The sequence below is a fragment of the Aythya ferina genome, assembly GCF_964211825.1.
Source record: "Aythya ferina genome assembly, chromosome: 16".
Classification (NCBI taxonomy): domain Eukaryota; kingdom Metazoa; phylum Chordata; class Aves; order Anseriformes; family Anatidae; genus Aythya; species Aythya ferina.
In genome coordinates, this window is record NC_140315.1 from 4,847,624 (window position 1) to 4,874,692 (window position 27,069).

Sequence of the window (27,069 nt, forward strand, 5' to 3'; positions counted from 1 at the left end):
GACTGGCTGAGGCAATACATTTAGGAAGATTAGTAGTTACTAATTAAGATTATAGAGTGACCAAAATTTGTTTTTTACAGCACTTACTCTTTAGTTGGATGCAATGAAAGCCAATACAGTTGAGCAAATAATTCCTGATAAGTAATATATTTGCACCTTCACTTACTATCTGCATATTCCCTTTGATGGAATTACAGTTTTCCTGACACTATCATCAACTTGTACTTGTTAAATTATTTCTTCAAAGTGTTCAAAATATATATTGCATGAGTTCGACAGCCAAGCACAAGTAGCATGGTGCAGTTCTTGTCCAATACCTTATGGCAGTTCCCTCTTTGATTGAGTGCAACTCTTAATTAAGTTTATTTGCATATGTGCAAAACATATGCTTGGTTATTCAAACCTTGCTTCATACTGATGTTGCCTAATTTTATTAAATGAGAGAGACCACTATAAATTTTAGGGGAAATTAGACAAAATAAAAATAGATGAACCATTTTATTGTTTTAGACTAACATGACTATTTTGTACCTATCTTGTGAGAATTTTAATATTTTAACTATTTACAATATATTTATATGCAGTTTGAGTAAACACGGATTGTTACTGTGTTTCACTACATGCTTCACTTCAGCAGAGGCTGACTCAGGGTGTTCTGAGACAATTACATGGAAACACTCTTGGAGACTGATTTTAGGTTGGCCTGTAACTATTATGAGTTTGGACCAGACCACTCAGGTTGCCTACTGTAGGAAGCTGGTCTGTCCAATGGAGGTTGTTTTAATTATGTTATCTGCTGTAAAGCAGACTATTTTGTATCCTCTAAACCTGTTCTAACAATTCAGGCATTTATTCAGAGACTGATATATTTATTATCAATAAAACAAACAGAAGAATACTAAGAATTTCTGCAGAGAGGCTTAATTGATAGTGCATTGGGTAATGAATGACTAATTAATAAAATGAGAGCAGAATATAATGGATTTGTACTTTGTTTGTACACAAAAGGCATCATTAGAACTCTTCAACCGTCGTTAGCTCAGTCTCTTCTGCAATGAGTCATTCGGCTCCCTGAAAAAAAAAGTCTAGCTGCATTATAAAACTGCCAAGCCACATAAATGATACAGCTGAAACTTTCTGAATTGTCCTCCTATGTACATTGGTTCTCTGATTTTAGGGGATTCTTTGCCGTTTCTTTTTTTCAATTTCATGGTGAAATGGGTTGTGCAGATGTTGTACAGATACCTCAAAGATAATTTCATCAGAATTTTCCAAAAGTGAAGACATACAGAAAAATAAATAAATAAATAGATAAAAAAAAAATATAAAACTATGTTTGGATTGGATACCCTTGCCCAACCTGGCTAAGGAACTAAGGAACATCTTAAGTGTGGTCAAACCAAGAGTAAGTGAAAATAGATATCCCTAATGTCAGCTCCTGGGTTTCTGGTTCATTCAGACCACAGTGGGTGTCACTAAAATTGAAATTTGTAAATTAGATGACTTTGTCCTCTTCTGCTCTATGAAGATGATCACACCCTGTGGGTATGTAGCTCCTTCTCTTAACCAATGCAGGATAACCTTTTTTTTAACCAATTCAGAATCAATGAGTTGGCCACATTTAAGTCCACTGTGGCAAGATAAATAAAGTAAATTCTGAGAAACTGAAAACAGAATGTAAAGAACAGGGATGTGGGGTAGTCATTCAGTAGCTTCACTTACTTAGACTTAAAAAATAATAATAATATAAAATTAAAATAACAAAGGAACATTGAAGTAAATAAAAAATAAAAATAAAGGAGGAAAAGCAGTCTGGCCAAATTCTGATCTCTGTGCTATCAACTCTTTAGTATGTAGGTAGATAGATTGTCAAGAAAGGGCACAAAGACACATAATGGGATTTTTCAAAGTTCAATTTCTAGAATTTTTGTATTTCTAGTAAATATGACAGCCCTTCATCTACCATAAAACTAGATTAAAAAAAAAAAAAAAGGCTTGTTCACCCAATCTGTTTAAGCAGTCCATCAGTCAGTTACAAATAAAATCATTTGGTTAAAATACATATCAATGATAATTGTGTGCTTAAATATTTTAAACGTTTAGTATAAAATATGCAAAATGAAATAGGCATGGCAGCAATGTATAAAAGAGAGTTTTATACATACAATGAAGAAAATTGGTAAAATCAGATGCTGAAATATACAAATCATTTGTATGCACAAGAATCCCATGGGTGCATATGCGAACCACTCAAGTATGCCCGTTAGTTATTGTGATTGCCATTACCATGTGCAATTATTTGCTCTGCATCACAGTTTTAGGTGAATGGCTAAATCAGCTACAAAAATTATGAATAGCTGAAAAATTCTGATTCTTTCCCCAGGTCACTTAATTAAATCTCTTGTTTAGTTAACACCGTTTATATCATAACTAACAAACTGCAAAATGTACTTTTTCTTGAAGTGACGACAGTATTCCCAGAAGGACTGAAGTTCTGTTGTTTACAGAACAAGAATTCCACATGCAATAGCAGTGAAGCTGTCCTTCCCCGCAGGGCTTAGTCACATCATCACGAAGGGTTATCTGAGACACTTCAAATTTTGGCTGTTTTGTTATATACTTTATATATATATATATATATATATATATATATATGTATGTATACACACACACACACATTATATATAGAAAGAGACTTTACATGTATATATGCGTGTACATATAAATTTATAATGGAAATGAATAATTTCTGTAATATATTCATACACCTTTATATACTATGGTATACTTTTCTTTATGCTGTCTGTGATCCCAGTGCAAAAAGCAATTACCAGTAAGTTAGTTACAGACACACTGACTTCTCCCCATTTGGGGGTGCCAAACTTTGGTTGGGGTTGCAGTTTCTGAAGTCCTTTTCAGGAGGGGAGAATAAGAATATTCTGGAAAAAGAGTGCATGCTAAAACTGTAAATGTCATTTTTGGTGGAAAAGTAATTGAAAAAGTGTGTGTTTTTTTCATATTTCTTAAGAACTATCAGACTAGATTTGCCCAAGCACTTCTACAAGATCGTTCCACACTTAAACCCTCTTGATTTTAAAATCTTTATTCTCATTTCTTACGATGCTCAAAATGCTTCATCTCTGGCTCTGCATTCTAAATTGTCCTAGAGAATCTGCTCTTTTACTACTTCATAGGCTGAAACTCAGTCCTTAACCTCTTACATATGGATATTAGGGCCAAAGTTGGCATTCTAAATTGGCCTCTCTTAAGCTCACTTGGAACTAGTTTGAGGATGTGACTGCAGGCTTGATGGACTGATGTAAACAATGAAGGGATGAAGGGAAATGTGGGAAACCCAGATTACCCTTTGGGTTGTGCTTTTCATCTAATATGCTGACAGAAAAACACACCAAAATATAAACCTAAAAGGGTGACAGCTCCCACCCTCTCCTTATCTCTCCTTTTCCCACATCACTCCATCCACAATGGCTGCAATTACCTTTTTTTTCTCCACAACAATGGTAAAAACTGAAAAGTTAATAAAACATGATGGCTACTCTCCCTGTCCTAGAACTTATCCTCAGGCCTAACCATAGCTGTAGTGCAGCATAATCTAGCAACATACTTTAAAATCGGATTTGAAGAACAATAGCAATGGAAAGAACCAAACCCCAAAGCCATCCACTACCATCAGGACCCGGACCACACACCGACTCTAATTACCAGAGCTATTGCTGATGAGACACCACACAGAATGTCCCTATGCTGTTAGGACAGGGTAATCAGAATTGCATCTTCATAGCACCTGTTGGTAAAGTAGGAATAAGCTTGCTTATTAAAGAAAAATGTTTATTATTCCACTCTTATTTTCACTTATATAAAATAGCCTTCTTAAGAGATACTGCAGTTAAATAGTGATTGCGTGTATCAAATAAATTTTCAATGGATGTGGTCGATGTCATAGCACAAGGCCTGAGATTGGATCACAGATTAGTGTCCATGTATTTAAATAATGGAAATAGTTTCACAGCAAAGCACCAGTTTATACGTGGAACTCCGAGTTCCCATTGTCCCCAGTCCAACAAACTGATGGACAGTGAAGGAAAAATCAAATGCCCATTATAGTCAGAACTATTACATTTCAGACAGGACTCCTAGGAGAAGAATATCATTGCTATTCAAATATCTCTGGTTTTGGAATCTGGTAGTGAAGCCACTTTGAATTGAGTGTTTTGCAGAGAAATGGGTAAGGCTAAACAAATACACTGTGATACTTGTGATTCCAGAGCTGCTGCCACTTTATGGAAATGATAATATGTATATCTTTGGGAAACAATTGCTGTAAATAACCCATCTGTCATGAGAAATAATCCTAAATAACAAGGTTGTCACCTCAAATAGACTTAGATGGCAGTGGAATAGATGGAGACTTCTTTGTATCTGAAAAGGCAGAGTGAGTTGTGGGCAGAAAAATAATGAAATGAAGCAGCTACTTAAAACCACTCCAGACACACTATTTCACAGCAGTTCTTTGAAGTCATACCTTCTGAAAGCTATCCAAATGATGAGATGAGAGCAGGGAGCACTGGGTCACTCATCAGGCTTGTCGCATGGGTAAAATACCTACAAAGGAATCTCAGTGCTATTTTTGGAGGATACAAAACATCCAAGTTTTCAGTGCTTCTGTTTTGTGCACAGATGTATGCTACATGGAAAATGAGGGGGGAAACATTGATTTTGAGGAGGTATAATTAAAATTTTCACAGTATGGTTTTAAAGTTTGGAAAATTTGTGGATTTTTAAAATGGTATGGCTTCAGGCCCCTGAGGTGGCCCTTCTGAAGATGGGATTATCACATTACCGTGGTATCTGAGTTGAAACCTCTAAGCCAGGAAATACAGTACTGGTATTAGCAACACATGCAGGACAAATTTTGGAGATTTTAGCAAATAGTACTATTCTCAGGAAAATTTTCTAGTAGCAGTTTTTGACCCCTTTTACAAAACTTGCTTTAACTGTAAGACCCAAGCACATTTGAACTTTGGCTGTCTAGCACTTGCGCTTGCTTTGAGCTTATCAGAGTCAGAGAGAAGCTGGGAGGTTCACAGCTCCCTGACTTTGCAAGAGACTTGAGCCCATGGACCTGTTGTCCAGCACTTTCACAACTCAATGCCAACAGCCATAGAGCTGGTACATAGAGCTCCATGGAAAAGTCTTTGAGAGTTGTGTAATGGAAGAGCAGGATTTATGTGGTAAAGCAGCTTCCAAGAAGTTGCCAACCATAGCAATGTACAGAAAAGAAAAAATGTAGGCTTACTATAGCTATATAGACCTTGCCTAGTAGCTGTTCTTTCAACAACTTATATATGCAATTACACATCTATTCACCATCATTGCAGGTGCAAGCTGAGCAACAGCATGTGTATAAATTTATGTGGGTGTGTAAAGACTTCATTATGGTGATTTGTTAGCACAGGGAGAGCAGCTTTGTGTCTAATGAATGTGTAAATTAGGTGCTTAGCTTACTTGAGTGAAAAACAGTTCTACCACTTTGTGTCTTTAGTCTATCCCTCTCAACAGACTTGAAAAGAAAGTAGCTAGATAGTTTCATTCCTTGTCAAAGTAGCAACTTCCACCTAAAACCTAATCCTACTTTCTTGTATTGTCCTCAGGTTTCTAACAATGGAGAGCAGTGAATTAGTTGTGTGGAAATGTTGAATGCTATCTTAATCATATGCATGATATACTCTTATGTAGTATTAGAATAAGAGGCGCTACATTTTGTGTTGTCATTTCTGGGACAGAAAACTGGGGCTGTGAGCTAGCTTTAAATCATTTCTGGCATTAACGAGATTCTGACCAGAGGCTCTCTTTTATGTTCAGGATATGCAGTGCATTATTTCTTATTATATCACAATACATTGGAAAGAAACAGCCAAGTTATCAAGACTAATCCTTTAAGTCTTTCTTTCTGTACAATGTCAGACAAAATAAGACTATGCCATATTTCCGTAATCTCTCTTGTATTATGAGAATGTTATGATCTGTAACAACAACAAAATCCCTAAACTGTATGCATTCCCATTGGCTCTGATATGCTTAGATTTGTTTCTTTCTGTCAGAAGAGGTATTTCCAAGTCAGTAAAACTTTGATGTGTTGGAATAAAGCCTAAACACATCCTAGAAGGAGTGCTATGAGAGCAAGAGTGAGGAATATATAAATGGAACACCAAGTTACTGAACACAGCTTCTTCTATTTTTTGCTCCTAAGTTCTTCTTTCAGAAATAAGGGTTATTTAATCCCTTTTCATCTCATGTCACCCACAATAACTTTGGAGCTTTAATACTAACTTTCAACAAAGGATATAGTTCATGAAAAAAGACACTACTGACCCAACTAAGTATTACCTGGAAGGCCTCGGTGTGAGGTCAGCTTTGCTTACCAGCAAGGCATCAACATGTGAGAGATGCCCCAAGGGAATAGTTTTCAGCCAGACTGACACTTCATTATACAGCAGAGGCTTCAGTCATAAGTCATAAATGAGATTTTTTGACAGCTTAAGGTTAAACTGAGGACTGGAAATGCTGAAACCATAGGAAGGCAGGATTTCTTGGCTTCTCTGTTACATTACTACCACCCATTCTATTTCTAGAATAATAATTCAGGAGGTGCAGGGGGCTGCCTCGTTTTCTAAGGCAGAAGTGCTAGCTAATGGAATGAACTTGGACTAGATGGCAGATAAGTGAAAACTGTAGAAAAAGCAGACTGAAAACTAAGAAAAAGTTGCAACAAGCTCTACCTTCTCACAAGAGAACAAGAGATCATAGGAAAGCTTCAACTCAGTTAGACAGGAAGAATGCCAAATACTTTCTTGGACTAGAGAAGAGAGATCAGGATACATTAGTATTATGGGTTAAGGACCTATCTTAAAGCATTTTCATTCACGTACAATATTCTGGATTTTTGAAGGCTACTTCTTTATAATTTTGCTTGTTTAAATGATCTTTTTACATGGCTTCCTTTCAGTTTATTATTCTGTTTGAATTACAGCACAAAATGTACACCATAACACCAAAAAGTCTACTCACTATCTATCTTAACAGCTGTTGTTCACATACCCTATGTTTGCCTTAAGAAACTAAGCATCTGATCATGTCATCTGTTAAGTTAACCACTACTGCAAGGGTTCAAGTAAACTAGCCTCAGGCTATGGCTGATATTTGCTGCTATTACAGATCTAGCAGAGTCATGGTTTCAGTGAGGATGTAATTTTTTTTGGTATCACACCATTCTGTTTTGAATTAGTATCAGTAGTTTATAGCAAAATAATGAGTTCTTCAGGACTTCTTGTGGTCCTAAATAATAGGAGATTGCCAGATGACAGAAAGTTTACTCACTCACAGGAAACGGTGTTACAAATTGCAAGGTTCTCTAGAATTAAGTATTTCGCAAGTGAAATCTGAAGTGACATGAGTAGTTTATCTCAGTTGTGATTTTTCCATTAATTTGCTTGAGTTAAACAAGAAACTGATTGTTTTGTGGTGAACAAGTGCAGAATTTGTATGGAGTGGAGTACTAGGCTCCATTTTCTCTTTTCTAGACCTTTCTCCACATAGCTAGGATTCTCAGTACTTATTCTCTGGTGCTAGGCATTGTAAAATAGAGCAAAGCCAAATGAGCATCTGTGACAGATGTAAAGATTTCAGCTGGAGTTAAGCTGAACTGGTCCAACTGAGAATGGGGCAGGTGCCTTTCTCCTTGCAGCTTCTGCAATTCCAGAAAGCTGCATAGCTGCTAGAAAAAAAAATAAATAATAAAAAAAAAAAAACCACTATTTCAACTATTTTGGATATTTGTTCTTCCATCATTATAAATACAGAGTTTACACAATTACAAGAGTCCTGTCTGCAAATCATACACTTCAGAGAAGCCCAGTTAAGCCAGGCCTACATATGTTATCATGCATTCTGAGCAACCCGAAGAGGCAGAGGATTTAGGTAGCTGCAGAGGAGCATGCAGACCCAAGTTCATGACACAATCCCAACAGCTTGGATTCCCAAGATATGCCAGTGAAGGTCTGTACAACTTTTCTTCCCTTCTCTGCAGTAGGTCCTGAAATGCCCCCCTTCTCTGAGCCATCATTTGAGGTGACTCAGGCACACTTATTGACTGTTGTTTTTTTTACTTCTACTGTCACTTTCTCTCTGCTCCTGAAACAAATTAGGATGGTAATTTAAAGATTTAAAGCTTTCAATCCACCTGTCTCAGTCCACCAAGCTCAAAATGCAGGGAAGATGTCAGTGCAAAGCTTCCAGTAATTGAGTGGTCCTCCAGTGGCTGTTCAGCCGTGGCCATTGTAGAGCCAACCATAATGTGTGCTGGTTGAGATGAAATCTTCCTTAACTATTCCCTTTTGCAGTCCACTCACCACAGTTCTCAGGTCCAACTGAAATAATGCTGTGACTCTAAATATTGTGTGGGAAACTTTCCAGGCTCCAGTCCTAAGCCTGCAGTCATCAGCTTTGTTCCTTGTCTCCCCCTCCTCTGCCCATCTTGTGTAACTGAAAGCATTCTGCCCCTTGGGGCTGAGATATTCTTATACAGGTATTACTTGCAAAGCCAGCTGTTCACATCTCTCACATGACAAGACCTGGAAATAGGGAGGAGTGTATAATTCCTCTGTAAAACAGTAGGTAACACCTTCTATTGGGAAGGGTTGCTCTGTCTAAATATTCTATCCAGATTCATATTATTAGTGATGAAAAGATTGAAAAGTAGGTGCAGGAGCAAGGAGCAGACTGCTTTCATCTGATGGTTAGTCTGAGTTTCACTAAGAAGCAAGGCTGGTTCTAGATGGTGAGCAAACTTTTCCTAAGCATCAGCACTTCCGCATGTTATCTGAACTCAGATACAGAAGACTGACCGTGAATATTTCATTTTGGGTTCATGGGTGTTCACTCGGCCACCCTTTGCTCTGCTTCCAGCCTATGTCAGAGCTCAAGGCTAGGAAAGAGTGCTGTCCCTGAATAGCGTCTTCTACAGCCACAGTCAAGAACCCTGTCCTAGACTGCACTGACCACTGTTCTGACCCAGTACAGCATTTCTTGTATTCTTAAAAGGATTTAAAACAAAAAAACAAAGCAAAACAAAACAAAACGAAAAAGCTAACCAAACAAAAAAAAAAGTCTCAGTGCAGGCTGTTTGATTGAGTTAAGATGCAGACTTCTGTGGGCAACTGGATGAAATGTGACAGACATTCACAACAGATCAATATGGGCAAGGCATAAGGAAGATGGCAGGGCCTGAGGGGTGTAGCAGCCCTCAGAAAAGGCTGAAGGCTTCACAGGCTTGATGTGGTGCGGTGATCTATGTCCAGTTGCTGGTTATGCAGTGATGGAATGGTTTGAGGATGATAATATATATATACTAGAATAAGGAAGTTAACACGTGAACTGTCTCTTCGTTGTATACAACAATCAGAAGAGCTTTATGCATAAGGACTTGACTGTTTTTAGCTGTAATTGCAGGTTTGCATACGTGAACCATGTGTGATAATGGGATATTACCTTACTACGGCCAATAAGTTTCTCTTTGATTAAGATCATCTTACTGAAATATTTATGCAGACTCAATCGTGAAGCTATTGAACTGCTTCAAGTAGTTATGTGATGTGCTCTCCAGGGCATGTATAAATTGAGTATACATTATACCATAAATCAACTTGAACTCCAGACAAAGGTATGGGATTTAATGGGCACAAAGAATGCATTGTATTAGCATATAAACTCTGGCTACATTTAGAAACAGAATGAAGGTATCGTATTTAGCATTACTTAGTCTCTGGTATTTATAGATCTGACCTGCTTAGAAAAGCCAGGGTAATTAATTCTAGGTGTTAAATGTTAAAATACAAAGCCACAAATTTGGTTAAAAAATGCCGTAATGTTATAAATAAACAAATGGCGTAACCCATTAATTACAGCATGAATTGGGCAGCCCTGAAAGAGAGTTCCAAACCTGAAGAATGTGAAAGATTAATGGTTACTTAGCTACCCACTAAAATAAACTGAACAGTTTCCAGATAAACGTGACTCCTAGCATTATGTAACTCATTACATTTTACAAGTGTGGTGCAAACATTAATTGACTGACTAATCTTAAAACATCATCATCATTCATAGCTGAAGTGTGAAGGCTTTAATATTTGAAAGACATATAAATTTATCTGCATTGCACAGAGAATCAACTGTGTGCACAATTTATTATGTGCACAATTAAGTCTGAGTACTTGCACTTATTATATGCAATCAAATTTGCAGTTTAGTTTTGTTTTAAATTAAAACTTCTAATGTTGAAGAAAGAAAGATAAGACAAGGTTTCAGTACTCTGTAGACTAGGTGATAGCATTTCCTTTCTGTTCAAGTGTCCATACTGCCTGACTTAGTGGAGGGAGCCTTGTTCACTGGTCCTTTTTGTTGCTGGTCCATCCTTATTAAATTAAAAACTGGTCTATACATGCTTGCGCAAAGCTGAGCAGGGAGAAAAGGGGAGGGGAAGTGGTGGACAGCAGATATATTCTGATTTAAATTTTCTCTGTCAAGTTCCAAGCTACCTGAACTTATATCAAAAAACGTCTTTAGAAGGTCAATTAGTTGCAAGGGGTAAGGACATGTACTAAAACATAATTAAAAATCCCTTTCCATCTTTCATCAAAAAGCCCATAGTTTCTCTTTGTTCTCCTACTAGGTGAAACAACATCCAGCACAAAGACTCTATTTGTGAAGGCTTTTAACAAATAGAAATTCTTGTGCTAAGTCTCAAAGTAGAAGACCAGACTTACCTGTGGCCAGTGTAACATTAGGCATCAAAGTACATTGTTTCAGAATTTTTCTCCTTAATTCAACCAACTTCCAAGATGTACTTGCCTATTGTTTCTACTATTTCCTCTATTATTTGTAATAAGAGACATTGGAAGCTACAGAACAAGAAATTGTAGCTACATTAAATAAATAAATTAAAAACAAAAAAATCTATGTTCTCTAACTTTACAATGAGAATTGGGCCTTACAAAATCCAGAGTCAACCTCCAGTGGTGCCACTGGCTTCCTGCAGAAACTCAGGGAAGGCAAATTTATTACATCTCAATTCACCATGTGTAAAAATATGAGAAACACTTGTTTTATTCCACTGTTTTATGTCTTTTTCAAATTAGAAAAAACTACTTAAAGCCCAAACAGTTTCTCTTTATATGCTGCACAGCAGCTGGCACAATGGTGCATTATTTCAGTTATGGCCCATAGGTATTACTGAGACCAGAAATCTGTGTTTGGAGAATCTGAATCTTTTTTTGTAATCTGTGATAGTTCTTTTATGACACATAAAAACATCTGAAGAGTTAAGGAGGGAAACAGAAATGCCCTTTGTATTGAGTATAGAAGAGACCAGTAACATTTGAGAGAGATTGCAACTCTGAAAAAGGTCTTTTTTGCTCATACAGCTTGCTTTGATGGTTGTGTACTTAGGACCTAAAAATTCTTTAATGAGATGCAAATGCATTATTTGGTATCAATATTAAAATTAAAAAGAAAAAAAAATCCTGCATTTTTTGCAGTGTGCAATGTCATCCCTGCTGCTTTTAATGCTGGAGTATAGCTGCTGCCACCAAACACAACTGTGATGAAGGAACTTGCATGCACATAACAAGGCTCCTTCTGGTGGATGAGAGCAGATTCCCAGGAACTAAAAACAGAACATTTAAAACATTCTAGAACTAACAAATTCTGATTCAACAAGGGAAACAACGGATATGAGAAACTGCTAGACCAGATATCAGTGAAAAGCTCTTCACTGATATATGACAGACTACCTAAGCTACTTCTGACACTCGAGTTTAGACCCAATCCTTTGTGTTTGTGTGCCCCAAGGATTTGCTAGTAGCACTGAGAACAGGAGAGCAAACAGGCACCTGGAGTAACAGAGCAGCAGCACACTGGGGCTCTGTAACCAGGAGGAGCACCTCTGGGCTAGGAGATGCTCAGCTGCAGGACAGAGCGAAGGAGGGAGTCCTGTGCGTGACAGGGACTTGGGGTTAGGGTAGATGAGCAAGGGACTGGGGAATTGATAAGAAAGAAAACAAGTTTCTCAGAAGCACAATGGCTCCTTTGTTAGAGGGTAACTAGCATTGTGCTACTTGGAAATACTGTGATGATTTTTCTGGTGCTATATCATAAAAAAACTGTACATTTGACAAATAAATGTTTTAAGGAGTCTTACAGGAATGAAATTTGGTTTTCAATGGAAATGGGATATTAAGATGGAATGTAAATTAATATCTGCACGTTTCTAGTCTCTGCTGAGTGTTCCTCATTATAGTCCCTACGGTACCACGCAAGGAACTAAATATATGTGGAGCAGTAAGTTTCAGTTGGGAGCCCGTTTGTCGAATTAGATCAGAAACATTCTGACTTTGAGTGAGAGAACTTAAAATATCACAAAGGTTCATATATATGAAAAATATGGTAAAGTCATAAACTGGAGCAAAGCTACTTCCAAGCTTATTTAATTTTGGTCATAAATTAGTACTGTTGGGAAAGGATGTAAGAGACCTGGCACATCTCTTTTTTCAGAAGAAATATGATGCAAGGCAAACAAACTTTATTAACAGAATAGACTGGGTGATACAAGGAAATGAAATGGAAACCAAAATATTTCTGGTAGAAAAAAATACATTTAATAATAAGTGGCCTGGCTCAAGTGTTAGTATCAAATTTGAAAATTTATGCAACAACTAAGCGTATCACAGATAAGACCGCAAGTCCCTGATTTACGGTGCAGTGACCTTAATGACTGCAAAAGGATGACAGCACCAGCCAACTGACAGGCAGGGCACGAGCAGCATCTTTTTCTGTCCTGACACTCACTCTGCTATTAATTGCCTTGAGTCTTAAGCACGTTTTACGCACATGATTACAAGTTGGATTTTGTTTGTTTCTTTGTTTTCCTGAATTATGGGCCTGGAATGAAGTTTTGTAGAAAAAAAAAAAAAAAAATCACTGGAGCAGATTTAAAAAGCTGGCACCAGTTTGTGTCTACACTCCAGTTGCACCCATTTCTCTTTGTCTTTACTTTGCTCCTTACAAGCATCTGCAGCCCAGACCTACTATACTTGATTTTAATATGTGTTGGGGTTTTCATACCTTCCCTGGCAGTAGCTTCCAACATCGTGCAGTTTACCTGCTTAGTGTCCTGGTGCAGGAGGAGAAGCTATGCTTTTCCTATGCATTCCAGTTGCTAACAAGTCCCCTAATGCCATGCACAAGACTCAAACTGAGCAAACTTGTTGAAGAAATAAGTGCGTCAGCAATTAGTGTTAATTAAAATCTTTATTGGCAAAAAACAACACTAAAAAGTTGTGAGGAATCAATGGTAGGCATATGAAGGGAGCGACAATCTATCCAGGCTAACTTACAGCTTTAAAAATAATAATAAATAACAACAAAAAGCACTAGTACGGAATATTCCTATCCTTGATGTTTTTTTGCCTGGAGACTTGCCCCAAGCATTACTTAGATGCCTGATGGCCTTATACTGCCTGTGAGGGTCTGCTGGGTCACAGGTGATTACTGTCTTCAGCCCAGGCAGAGACAACATGACAGAAACATAACATGTCAAGCCTCTTAACATCCTAAAAAAAATAAAAAAAAATACAAGAACATTCCTGCTACAGAACTTTTATGATTATGATTATGATAACTAAGAACAGCGATGAAAGATTTTTAAGTTCTATGCAGTTTTCTCTCCTTTAGTTAATTCAGGGCTGCTGGTTACACATATCAAAAGAAATAAAAAGGGAATTAGTGTCTGGCAACAAGGTAGTTGTACATATCTGGTACATATCTGGAACAGCTATCTTGAAGCACCCCACAGCATAGTGCAGTGGCTGAGAAGCCTCCATCACTCTTCTCCAAGCAGCATTCTAGAACTCGTGTGAATACAGCTGTTACTGAGATCTAACACTGCTGCTGGCACCAGAGCAGCTCCGTGCCTTGGTACAGCTCCTGCACTGGAGGAGACAGAGGCCATGGCAGACCATTGGCAATGTCCAGTGAAGATCTCAGTATTGCTGCTTCTGAGAAGTCATTCTTTAAGCGCATGGTGTCAGGGAGGAAAAGTAGCTGCATGGAGAACAAAATGCAACGTATGCTTCTACAAATTAAGATGGATTTTTCCAAAAATGAAGGGGATAGGGCAATATTTTCACATTGTCTCGGTTGTCTCTCCTCAAGTACAGGTAGCTTTGACACAGTGTGCTCTTCTTCATTCTGTGGAACTCCCTCTTTTATGACTGTGAATCAAATGAGACTGTCCATCTTTTTTATGCCCTTTGACTGCTGGAAGGATATAATGAGAGCAATATTTTGGTTTCCTCCAACTGTTTCTCAAATAGATGGTAATGTTCAAATCTGATTTAAATTTCATATCCCTGTCCTCTTTAGACACTCCTTTCTCTCTGGATCCCTCCCTGGAGAGATGGAAGAAGGGAAAGAAAGGGAAAAGAAACAGAACTCTGATCAATGGAATTAATATCCCTCGTTGTGTGAGGTTTTCTTAAGTGATTGCTGTCCTGTGCCATTTGACTCAATTTCCACCACCTTTTTTTTTAATTGGAACTTAGCTAATGTTTTATCAGTTTTAAGCTTTCATTACTGCTTCCAAATTTCCCCTTGAAGTTATGGAAGTATGTGGTATTTTTGGAATAGTTTTTCAGCTCAGAGCTAACCTCAGATTTACAATCAAGCAAGCTCCATCTTTACACCTAGAATCTGATACAATAGCATTTTCTGTCCTTCTCCAGAACTCAGTGAAAATGATGGGATTTTGGACAGTTGTCTTAATGGCAGCAGGGAAAGGTGCTTCTGATTTTGGAGATCCCTCCTATGAGGATTTACAGATTAAGGTGGTAATTGTGATTCTTCTTTGTGAATCTGGCATTAAGTCATGACATAATATGAAAAAAATAAATTAACTTTCTTAAAAACAGTCCAGTCTTAAGCCAGTCTCTAATTAAGAGAGACACAAATATTTTGATGTGGGTTTCTCAAATTCAGGACGTATCTGAATCAGGACAGTGTGCTTTGGTAAAGAATGAAATATGAAAACCAGCGTTTGCTGGGCTTGCTCATAAAATATTGCTCACCAGCCATAAGATAATTTGCTTAAATCACAGGCTGAAGTGCATTATTTTATTATCTTAAAGGAGAGAATTACTAATTCAATTAAAACAAAGGAACACTGATTCTTTCCTGCCTTTCTCACACTGTTTCCAGTATTCCCTATGCTAAGAATAGGAACTATATGTACCATTTAAATGCTGGAGGAAATTACCTATTTGTCAGTGGAGCCTGCCACAGATAACTTAGTCCATATTTTCTTCTCAACCATGGCTGTGGTGTCTTAATTGGTCACTGTGAGGAGGTGCTGTTTAATTAAAGTTGCATATGAAGAATCTAAATCAGCAAATTTGTATTTCTGTTTTAGAATAAGTAGCTATTAAGTGCCTCTAGTCTAGCTTACAGAACACCTTGTTTATTTTACTTACTACAGGAACATTTAATAAGATATTAGTAATGTGTTTTTTGTTGTTTTTTTTTTTACATGTTATGAAATTCACTGTGGTCTGTAAAGATTACATCTCTTCTAGTAAACCAAGGTTATAGAATAGCTTTTCATTTCTACAGTGATTGCTTTGTAAAGAAAATCACAGTAAATAATAAGCTTTATCATGAAGTCTTGATTGTTCAAGCCTTGGAGTAATTGCAGCTGCTGCTGACATCGGTCAGGATTGTGAATGTCCAGAACTTCTCACTTTTTTTTTTTCTACCTTCTTTCCTTTCATAGAAAAGATCTAAGGCTATTTGAACCAGACAGTTACTTAGTTATTTCATTGTGGAAGAAGAGCAAGTCCTTAAAAAAAAAAAAAAAAAAAAAAAAGCTTTTCTCACATGGGAAGTTCCCTTTGAGATTTGACCTTAAGCAACAGTTCATCAAATAATTGCAAATGAAAGCTAACCAGATGACAATAGGAAGGTGAACTGACACTTGCCATCTGCAGTCTGCTCATCCTAAGTTCCTTGAGTCTGATGTTGATATTGCTCAGTATCACCTAAAAAGACATTATATTGTCCAGTGATAAAGGCTTTTGAACTTGCAAGACAGCCAGCAGGTCTTGTAACCATGCTTTGTACAGTCAGTACAACTGTTAAGCCAGTGTTTTGAGAGAGAAAGGAAAATGAAGCATTGCATCAGAGAATTTTCTTAGATTAATACATGAAAATCACAAAGAGCTATATGCTTCCAGCTCTACATTAGCAGTTTAGCATCATTCTCCTGGATAAGGCTTGGCTAAAAAAGAAACAAAAGTTATAATTCTTCTGGTCAATAATATATATAAAATATATAAATAAAAAAAGATATAAAACAAACGTGAACACCAGGAAAATCTTTAGGAGATAGGTTGACTTCATCTACCACCACATTTCCAACCTTGATATCCTTTCATAGGGTAGACTTAGCCAAATGAATTGGTGCAGAATAATTCTTGACCTCGTCATGCATTCAAGACAATGTTGCAAAACAAGACTAAATCTCTGGTGAGAATACAGCATTATTCCAATGCCATACAAAAGTTGAATTGTTTTTGTAGTGACTCTTCAGTGACTATTGTTTTGCTATTAGCTTATTTGTCTTTATGATTTAACCATATATGAAAATGCCTGCTTATGCATTTCATTATGCGTTATGTTCATTATTAAACAAACAAGGAATCCTGCACGTTCAAACTTACTTCTCTACAAGACTTGTCTGTGAGCAGGATTGGGATATAAACACAAACTTCTTACCATTTAGTGTTCCTAAGACTTTCTTTTGACTTGAGAGTCTATAGATGATTATGTTGATAATCTAATGACAATGACAAAGTTGTTTTCCAGAATAACATCATGAAATAAAGTACAATGGTAGTTTAGCATATAGAATGCTTACAGTATTATAAATTACGTTTCAGATTTTTGAGTAGCTGATTGCATTAAATTACTCAGAGTGATTACTTACAATATGGGTAAAATATTATTTAAATAAGTAATTTGTGTTCATTTTATTAGTTTAAAACATACAGGTGCTCAATACTAATTGATAAGCAAATTTAAATTAGTATATGGAAAACCTGAAAAGCTTACCAAACACACTAACTCTACTACCAACTATTTATACCTACCTGGACAAAACCCATAGTCATTTATCACCTTTTGTTTCTCTCCACGTATTGTATGTATACAATGATACCATAAAAGACATCTTTTCTTGCATATTAGTATAGCTTCTGCCATGCAATGGGACACTGTCTTATCTGATGAAATCTGTATTGGGGGGAAAAATGCTGCTTAGTATTGGTAGCTCCTTCTCCTTACAAAAAGTAGAATGTTTATATCTTTGTCTACGTGTCGGACATGTTGTGTACTTTCTTTGTTGTATATTTCACAAAGGTCAAAATAATTGATTAGCAGAAAATAACACAGAGGATTAAAAGTGAGATTGCATATATCTTCTTTTCATTAGCCACTTCTCCTTTCAGAAATCAAACGGCAGAAACATACATTCCTTTCAGGCAAGATTGCCCCTTTGGGAGTGAGTCGAGCAGTTCACGTTAGAAGAGTCCTTTGTTCCCTTTACTTAGGGTATCGGAACAGTTGGGCATCAGAGATAAATCATCTATTGTTTTCCTTAATTTAATTTGTGTTTCACTCCAGAGCAAGGTGCTCAGAATTACTTGAGAAGACAAATAAATGAGAAAACTTAAAATAGTTAAATATTAATATTCTCATTGGCTCAAAAGGAAGCAGTGTAGCCAGTTTATCAAAAAACCTGGAATATCTTATTTACTCAGTAACCTGACAAGGGCCAGAACTAAAGTTCAGTCCAAGACTGCATCCAGGGACTGTCTCTTTCAGCCTGATGGTACCTGACCCAAACACCAAAGCCATTCCTAGGTTTAGAATTCATTGTAACGGGCAGAGATGATCAACACCCTGTTCATTGTGTTCTGCTATGTTGATTACTCCTTTTCTCCCAGCAAAACCTTCCAGCTCTAGCATGAAGATCTATTCATATGGCCCAGTGCTTTTTGCCTTTGCTTCCAGCTTGTTGTTGGGCCTCTCCTTGCAATCACATCACATTAAAGTGATGCTGTTATTTGTTGTTTCCCCCCCCCTCTCTAAAGGGTAAAGGGGATATCGCTGCTTAGATTCTGACAACGTGAAACGACTGAGTCACCACCAACAGACATTTACAATTATTCCTCAAAGTGAAGTTAAGCTGAAAACATCATTAAGAAAAAAAAAAAAAAAAAAAAAAAAAAAAAACACACACCTCATCACCATATCCTCCTTAAGCACCGCCGATTGAGCTGCGTGCCCCCTGCACCCCCCTCCGCGACCACGCTCCCTAAGCCGATTACATCGCTCCCCGCCAGGCGAAAATCACCTTCGGGGGGCAGAAAGCCCCTCGGGCCGCCTCGGCTTCCCCCATCTCCATGGTGACCCCGCTCCCCCCCCCCCCGCCCCGCAGCGCCCCGCTGCCCGCCGGCCGCCTCGCCCCGCCGCTCCCCGGGGGCTGCCGGTGCCCGGAGCGGGGCGGGGGGCTCGGGGCCGTTACCTGCGGGCTCCCCGGCGGCGGCGGCGGCAGCGGCGGGCTCGGTGAGGACGCTGGGGTCGCTGTGCGACCTGCCCCGCGGGGGGAAGCAGCCGGTGCCTTCTTCCGACGCGGCCATCGGGCGGGGGGGGAGCTCAGGGGCGGGCCGAGGCGCTCATGGAGCCGGCGGCGGCCGGGGGATGAAGGGGGTGGAGGGGAGAGAACAACGGGAACGGGGGCACGGGGCGGGGGGCGTCAGCCGGGCAGCGCCAGCCGCGGCAGCATCCTCCCCGGCGCCGTCGAGCGGGCTGCGGCGGGGCGCCTCCACCGGCAAGCGGCAGCTCGGGGGGCGGCTCCGGCCGCCTCAGGGGGGCGGCTGGGCCATGCCGCCGGCCGGGCTGGGGATGAGCCGGGCAGCCAGCCGCCGGCCCGGCCCCCCGCCGGCACCTCCCGGGCTGCCCCCCCCCGCCGAGCGCCGCTGCCGGGGCCGCCTCAAGGCGCCGCGCATCGGGATTCTCCCATCGTGCCCCGCGAGCGGCACGCTGACGTCACGGCGGGGCGGGGGGCGTTGGAGTTGGGAGGGGTGTGGGAGGGGGAGCGCCGCACCTGCACCGCACAAAGGCGGAGGGAGCCGCAGGTGCGCGCCGCCGCCGCGCGGCCCCGCCCCGCTCCGCCGCGGGGCACGTGACGTGGGGAGGGGCCGCGCGGGCCGCCCCGCCTCAGCCGCGGGCTGCCTGAGGGGAGCACCCTGAGGGGAGCTTTCACCCCTCCGCCTCTGGAAGTTGCCACGGCCGGGGGCTGAACGGCACCTCCGCTCGGGAGGAGGGTTCCTGGGCGCTCATTTCAGTCATTTCTGAAAGCTCGGGGCAAATGGAGCAGTTTGGTGTTGGTTTAATAATTAAATCTGGCATGTCTATAATACGAAGTCCCCTTGTCCTTTTGTCTTGGAGGGGTTTCAGTTGACCGAGTGCGTGCCTTGCTATAGGCAGCTGTTGTGGGACTGGGTGTTCCCCGAGGTTGGTGTGGCCCCAGTACAGCTGTCCTGGTGGTCTGCTCGAGTCTGGGGCAAGCTGTTGGCATAGCGGCACTCGGGTACCCCATGATAACAAAACAAGTTGAATAAAACATTTATAGCAAAATATCAATGAAGTCCTCGTTCAATGAGTACTGTCCCCTCTGGCTTTGCTTAAGGCAGATCCAAAGGAAAAAGTAGCGTGTAGGGTAATGTAATCAAAGCCGCACCCTAATGTGATGGAGTAAATTAAGGCAGTGAGGGTATTTGATAGCTTTCTGAGAGCGTAATGTTGCTATCTTGACACATCTTCAATGCCAATTATTGTAATTTCTTCCAAGCCTTTTGAGTTAAACGGCTCATCATAATTCCAAAAGGACAGCTAAATGAGCCATTTTTATCACACTATAAAACATTCCCAAGGAATCAAATAAACAATTAAAACCAGAACATTTTGTTTAAGGGATGGTTTAAAGATATTACAATGTTATTTTGTACCCTTTTTCTCCTAGAGCCAAGCTTTTGAGTTGCCATGACTCAACTTTGAAAGGCAGTCATGAACTCTAAAATAGACTTTTCTGTGGATACAGAGAGCCGTCTGACATAGGTACTGAGTCCAGTTCTCAAGACAGAAATCTACCCCATATAGTAAAATAATAAGCCAAGTCTTCTGTCTAGTCCTAAAAAGTCATAAGTTTTATTTCTTTTCTTTAGGTAGCTTTTGGGTCATGCTAGAAAACGTTGATTATTTCTAGTGAATTCTATGAAGTTCTGTCTGTACTAATTGATGCCCCTTCCTTCTGCAGTGAAGAATCATATTGATTTCTGGTATAAAATGTGGAGTTCCATGTCAGATTTAGGCACAAGAACAAGACAAATGTATTAAAATAGTTTAAACCCAAGAAAGAATATCTCCAATATGATGTTAGTAACCTCTAGAAACACAAGACAAACAAGATGTTTGTTTTATTTTAACCAACGCGCATATCACTTGCCTCTGTAGAGGGCACTTGATAGGGTCCCCATGGATCGTAAAATATTGTCAGGTAGAAATCAGCCAAACAAGGCTAGGATCCGCTTTGCTGATTCAACTTAGTTAAAACATTTCATTGTCTCTCATTCCTGCCAAGCCAAGCATCAAGAGGCTCAGTTTGGGAATAAATCCTAGGCGTTTTGCATGCCAGCTGACAGAGCTGCCCCTAGGCCACCTTGTTTCCAAATGAGCCATCATCACATTTGGGAGAGGGGGTACAAGAAAAAAATGAGTTGTGTTAAATTGTTTAAGCCTATGTTGCTAAATAAAGTCTGTTGTGTAAAAATTATGCATGATTGCATTTCTTTTTGTTTCACGTTTCATGTATAATAATTACGACGATGATGATGGTAATGCATCTATGTGTACTTTTCATTTCCTGACGTTAAAGTGGGTACGACGTTCTTTCTGGGGGCAAACCAAATCCTTTGACAGGAAAAATAAATGTGAGGTAAAGTGTTTTCTTCACATCAAAGGACCAATGCCAAAAGGAACAGAGCAGTTTCACAGAAGTAAATAAAAGTTGATAGAGGCAAGCACCAACCAATATATTGTATGTACACTGATTTATAAATCCCTCTGAAATTAAAATGAAACTAAGCCTGGTTCTAGCTATGGGTATTAACACTTGAAAAATTTGCCCTTAAGTTCCCTTTTGCTGTGTGATATTCCATAAATGTCGCAAAAACAAATATTTGCAGGATTGGAACAACTCTTAGTAGTAACATGATTTTCCTTTTATTTGCTGACTGTAGCAGTCTTGTGGTAAACAAGTTTGCAACATTTTCCAAGAAAGTACAATGATCTGATATCTTTATTTCCCTCTCAGAGGATCTGTAGCCTTTGATATTTACGATGAAGAGTTATGAAAGTTTTCAAGCTTAGTGGCAGATATTTCTGCAATTGGAGTCCATTCAGCTGGAAAAAAAAAAAAAAAAAAAAAAAAAAAAAAAAAAAAAAAGCTTCTTAAAATGACATATTCACGTAAGGAACACAAAGAGGAAAACATATTTTGCTTGATGCATATTCTCCAAGCAAACTAATGCATATGCACTTGATGTACCTTCCCTTGATAATTTATAGAAAAGGAATGATACAAGTGGTTGGCATGGTTAGAGTCTTCTGTTTCTTAGACAGCTGAACTTCTGTTTCATGATCTAGCTATGTAGAGAGAAATCCTAAGTTGTGTTAGAAAGAAATAATTCTCTGAAGAGAAGGAAAAAATAGGTGAGTCATGTCAGTACTGTTTCTCTTGATTCAGCAGAATATTAAACAGCCTCATTGTTGGCAATCTGAAGACTGTAGATAGCTCTCATCTTTCTGTGCTGTTATTTAGAAAAAATCAGTTCAGAATACATTTGGATCAACAGCATCATCTTTCATGTTAAAATTGTTTTGATGACCGAGGGACAAATAGCCTTGCTCAGAGCAGTTTTCTTAGATGCAGCACAAGAAAGCATTTGTTCTGTTGCTTATGAGTCTTAACCTATTTTTTTGAGATTTTTTGCCAGCCTGCTGTGGTTCAGTATGCTTATACTAACAACAAAGAGGAGCATTCCAGTGCTTAAAAGGCTCTTGTCTCTATTTACTTCATGTTTGTGTATTTTTCTTCCTCAAATGCATTCGTGGTAAAGAGGGCATAGGGCCTATTTTGAGCCTTTATTTGTCAAGAAGATAAATGCACATCACTGAGTACACATAGAAGTATCATTCTGCAGTCACAACTTTGTCAGCACAAAGACTTGAAAGATGTCTTCTCCAAAGCATGCTGATGTAGTTGCTACTATAGAAGGCAAATAAAAAATGAATAAGCCTGAGGGACTTGTTTATTGGTGGTTTCACGTGCATGTTCATATTTAACATCTCGGATACTCAGGAGCTATTCTAGGAATCACCCATCTGATTTTCTGATTTTCATGTTTGCTTTCTTCCACAGCTCTAGTGCTCTGTCTGTCTTTTTATAAGTGAAGAAGAGGTGGGCAAGAAACGTGAAGCAAGACACTGAGCTCTGCTGCCTGCCTTCTTGACAAACAGCTCTTCTCACACAGTCCTTCTAAGCCTCTGTGCAATGGCAAAGGGAGGCTGAACATCTACTCTGTAACCCTGATTCCAAACTGTGCGGCTTATAATAGTAACAGCAGCGTCACATCTGTGGTGAGGGAACTCCTATCTGTGCCACACAAAGGCCCAGGGGGAGTTTTAGGGACGTGATTGCTGTGCCTAGTAGCTGTGTGTAAGGAGCAAGGAGCAGGCAGCTGTGTGGGGAAGGCGGGGAGGACCCCTGCAGTGCTGTCGAGGCCAGTGATGCCAGGGGAGATGCGTGTGGAAGCATAGCTTCTGCCAGTTCAGGCTTCGAGGGGATGAGTCTCTCTTTCCATTTTTCTCCCCTTTAGACTTCAAAACAGCTGAGTAAAAGGGGAGTATGTACAACTCCCATGGCAAGTCCAAATCTTCTTCCTTTCTTCATTACCTTTGGGGAATGAATATTCTGTTTTATGCGTCTATTTTATAGGCACAGTTTTCTCAAGGAATACAGCTGGAAGTTCCTCATCATTCTCATTTGCATCCTCTAAGTATTCCACGGTCCTTCTCAGATATCCAAAAATATGAAAAACTGCAGACATGGGGGGTCTGAGATCTATGGCCAGCGTCACTTGGATGGCAGGCTGTACTCATCGCTGTGGGAAAACCCATGGACGTGCTTCTTATCACACCCGCAGTCTGGGATGACAGGAATGACCTCATCCCCTGGGAGGGAACCTTCCCACTGCCTTCATTTTGCCCTCCCTGCAGGTCAGGAGCTGAGAGAATGAACAATTGACTTGATCAGAACTCTTAATAAACAAGGTCTAAATTAGCTGCACAGTATCTCTTTTGAGATGGTAATTGTGTATTATGTGGCTCTTCAGAAGCCATAGACTTGGGTTCCAATTCTCCTACTCAGCTGTTACCCAGTGGAGCAGAAGGGGCAGTGGAGCTGCAGCACGTGGGACTCATTTAAGAGAATTAAACTTGACTTTTTTGCTTCCCTAGGGAGGAACCCAGTGGTTCAGTCTCTGTGGTACTTGATCTTTCGTACTTGTCTGAGTACTCCTGTGTGCTTCTTGGTTTTATATATGTCTGGGATAGAGTATACTTTAGGATGACTCCATCCATTCAATTCACTGCTCACCAGTTCCTGAAGGAAAAGTTGAGAAGGGAAAGAAGATAGCAAATATTTTCAAATAATTTTCTGGAATTTTAAATTTTTTATTACTTTGAAGGAAAATACAGACTGAATAACATTTCTACTAATATACAGTGAAGTTGCTGCTTTGTAAAAGATAAAGTGAGTACTTAGAGTTTTCCATCCTCATTTAGGCAAAATATGCATGTGCAGTAAGATTATTGCTACGGACGTTGTGCTTCTGCTCTTTTGCAGATGTAGTAAGTCATGTTGAGAAATCATTCTTCAGCAAAAACTGAGCAAAATCTTTTTTACTTTTTCAGTACCATTTTTTTGACAGTTGTGAATGTTGCCATGACAGCAGGCAATCTTAAAACATTCTGCTCACCTACAGTATTACAGTTTAGTATGTTGCTTCCTAATGGCACAGGTGCCATCTTGCTGCAAATTTTGGAAGGGCAGGCTTCTTAGCAATTTGAAGACAATTTGTTTGGTGGACAGAGGTAGTGGTTGTTTTTCTAGGATTGTTTTTAATGGTGAAGTTTTAACCTGAAAAGTTAGCCCCAAACAGAATTAGTTAGATGTTCTGTTCTATGACTTCAAAGATGGAGACTATGGCATTGACATAAGGAAAATATTAAATAAAAATAAAAATAAAATATGGAAATCTTTGTAGTGCAGTTCTGCTGTAAAATGCACTTTGCCAGCTTGGCTTCTGGACAGCAGTAGGCTGTAGTCAGGTGAACACCTTCAGACTAAGCATCTTAACTAAGGAGAGAACATCTGTTTAATACAGTCTGGGAGAACAGTTAACATGATATGGGGATTTCAACAACAATTTAGTTTCAGAAGTTCTGCTTTGTCCTTCTTGATCTGTGCAGGGTAGTTTGCTGTCTCTCTCAGTTGTGCTGGTATAATTGTGAGACTGTGGTATCAACTGGATCAATGAAAAGACCAAGTTAAAAACCAGTCCCGTCCCTTTAGTACTACTTCTAACATGGCTTATGTCAGTGATCAGATTTTCTGTAAGGTCATGTGAAGAGTTGCATCAGCACAATTGGCAGGGTTGCAAATTACTAGCTCTGCAGGGTCTGTTGTGCAAAAATAATTTATGGGGATTTTGTTGACAAAGTCCTCTTACCATGTAATTACATTGAAAGTAGCATTCTAACAAAGCAGGCTTAGCACTCACCAATGCATTGAGGAAACACTCTAAAATACTGTAGTGAGGAGCGGATTTAAGGGAGTGCTGCCTCTGTGTTTGAAGGACATTGGATGTGGCTCTGAAATTTATTCTGCAAGGCCAAGAGCCCCAACTGCTTCCAGCATTTTAAAGCTGTTGGCATCATCCATTGTGAAGCCAGAGCAACAAGGAAAATCCACATATTGCCAGATGCTTATCTCACAAACGTATAACATTTGGGTCGTATACCACCTGAGTGACCTCCGTGCAAGTGTACAGCAATGTTAGGTAACTGGGAAAGGGTGCCAGTTTACACAAAAAGCAGTACAAGGAATGGTACTAAAAGCAGAGACATGGGTAAACTGGAATATGGGATGGGATTTAGAGCTTGTTCCCAAAGCTTTTCAAGTTAAGAGTCACATTGTTTTCAGTTAGAGGTTATCCCTACTGCACACCTCTCGTTGTTATACAAATGTGTCCTAGGTCTGGTTATTAAAAAGTGCACTGGAAAAGAATTCCCAAGATCAATTTAATATCGTCAGAGAACATATAGATATTTTCAGGCCTCTCTCCTACAAACTACTTCAGCAAGGCTATGTCCTTCAAATGCTAAGGTCCAGTTGCAGAACTAGGTTTTTTATTATTAATGTGCAGTCTAAAAATATGCTTTAATTTAACCCAATTTGAAATACAGAGACCTTGAACACTATTATTGGCCAAGTATGCAAATAATTATGTACATGAATGGCTTATAAATCTCAGTAGTCATTTGTAGGCATGCGTATTGGAGGAAGATGTCCATATATATACAGCTAAGGATTTTATGACCCGTAGGATTTATATGTAGGTAATTATATCCTTGGTTTGTGAGCTAACAGACTGGGGGGAGGGATGGTGTTGTGTGTTTTGTTTTGTTTATTTTTATTCCCTATAAAAAATAAAGTGGAAATATTTCAGAATTTATTTTAGAGAATGGCAAGTCTAATCAGATCAGTCAGGAAAGATATCAGTAGGTTTACTTTATCAAAAATCATTCAGAAGACATGAATTATTTTAACATTTTGTCTTCTCTTCCCTTGGGTTTGTGACTGTTGCAAAAATTCTGACTATTAATGCATTTTGAACAGAACTTGTCAAAAATAATTTTTTTCTCTATTTGTAAAGATGTCATATGTGTGCATCTGAATGGTACAGTATGTACATGTTAAATCTTCATGTAGGCCTCCAGCTGGACTTGTTGAATAGCAGACCAGCTGACAATGTAAGAGTGTCTCAGCTTGTGTATTTTGCTCAACACAAATGTCATATAAATATTGTATATGAAGATATTTCCAATTCTGTAGAAGACAGTTACTTGGTCCAGGCTTGGGTCCGTTTATTATTACTATTATTTTTCACCTGCATTTTCCTCTTCAGAGCAACGAGGACTTCTGCTTAAGACTATGGGGAACTCTATTTAATTATTATTGGCAGTCTGCAGTCCTTTGTGCTGTCAAGAAACTCATGATGCTAATGGATGATACCGCAAGCACTCAGTAGTGGTTTTATCCTCAGTGGTTTGTGCTTTCTTTGGTTGAATAAATATCTGATGGAGTTGAGAGAATACGCTATGAAACATAACTGTATACAGGAAATTATTGGCAGCCCTACCAGGGAGCCATAGGAATTACATCATTATTTTAAAGGTTAATTTTGCTATTGAGCCTTTATTAATGCATCTAAAGTAATGAATATCAAAGTACAATTTATTTTTATTGACACTTTACAACAGCAGTGTTAGCACGCCAATGGTTGTGGAAACGTGTCAGTTACTACGAGTTGGAGGTAATAGTCTCCAGTCAGTCTCCTATATACCAGCACTTCAGAGGTCTGGAGAAAGTCGTCAATGACAGAAGCAATTCTGTATCACAGCAGTATCTGGGGGGTTCCCAACCCATTACGGGCCTCTGATACAGTTATCATGATGGAGGTTGAGAAGTACTGGCAGACT

The 27,069-nt window shown here is 39.3% G+C and overlaps 1 protein-coding gene and 1 long non-coding RNA gene across 3 annotated transcripts in view; one reads left to right on the forward strand and one right to left on the reverse strand.

Annotated features, from left to right (window-relative positions):
- Positions 1 to 19,097, reverse strand: part of PHACTR3 (phosphatase and actin regulator 3) — a 105,808-nt gene extending 86,711 nt beyond the window's left edge. The window contains exons 1-2 of one of the 2 annotated variants that reach the window (XM_084537881.1): positions 18,710 to 18,820; positions 17,274 to 17,415 (exon numbers count right to left, since the gene is read on the reverse strand). In XM_084537881.1, coding sequence (XP_084394007.1) covers positions 17,274 to 17,385 — 112 coding nt within the window. In that variant the 5' untranslated portion in view covers positions 17,386 to 17,415; positions 18,710 to 18,820. Of the gene's footprint in view, positions 1 to 17,273; positions 17,416 to 18,709 lie in introns of both variants that reach the window. The other variant, XM_084537880.1, reaches the window with a different exon arrangement.
- The window catches only part of LOC311445600, a 245,444-nt gene that overhangs the window by 75,081 nt on the left and 143,294 nt on the right, over positions 1 to 27,069 (forward strand). The window lies entirely within an intron of this gene.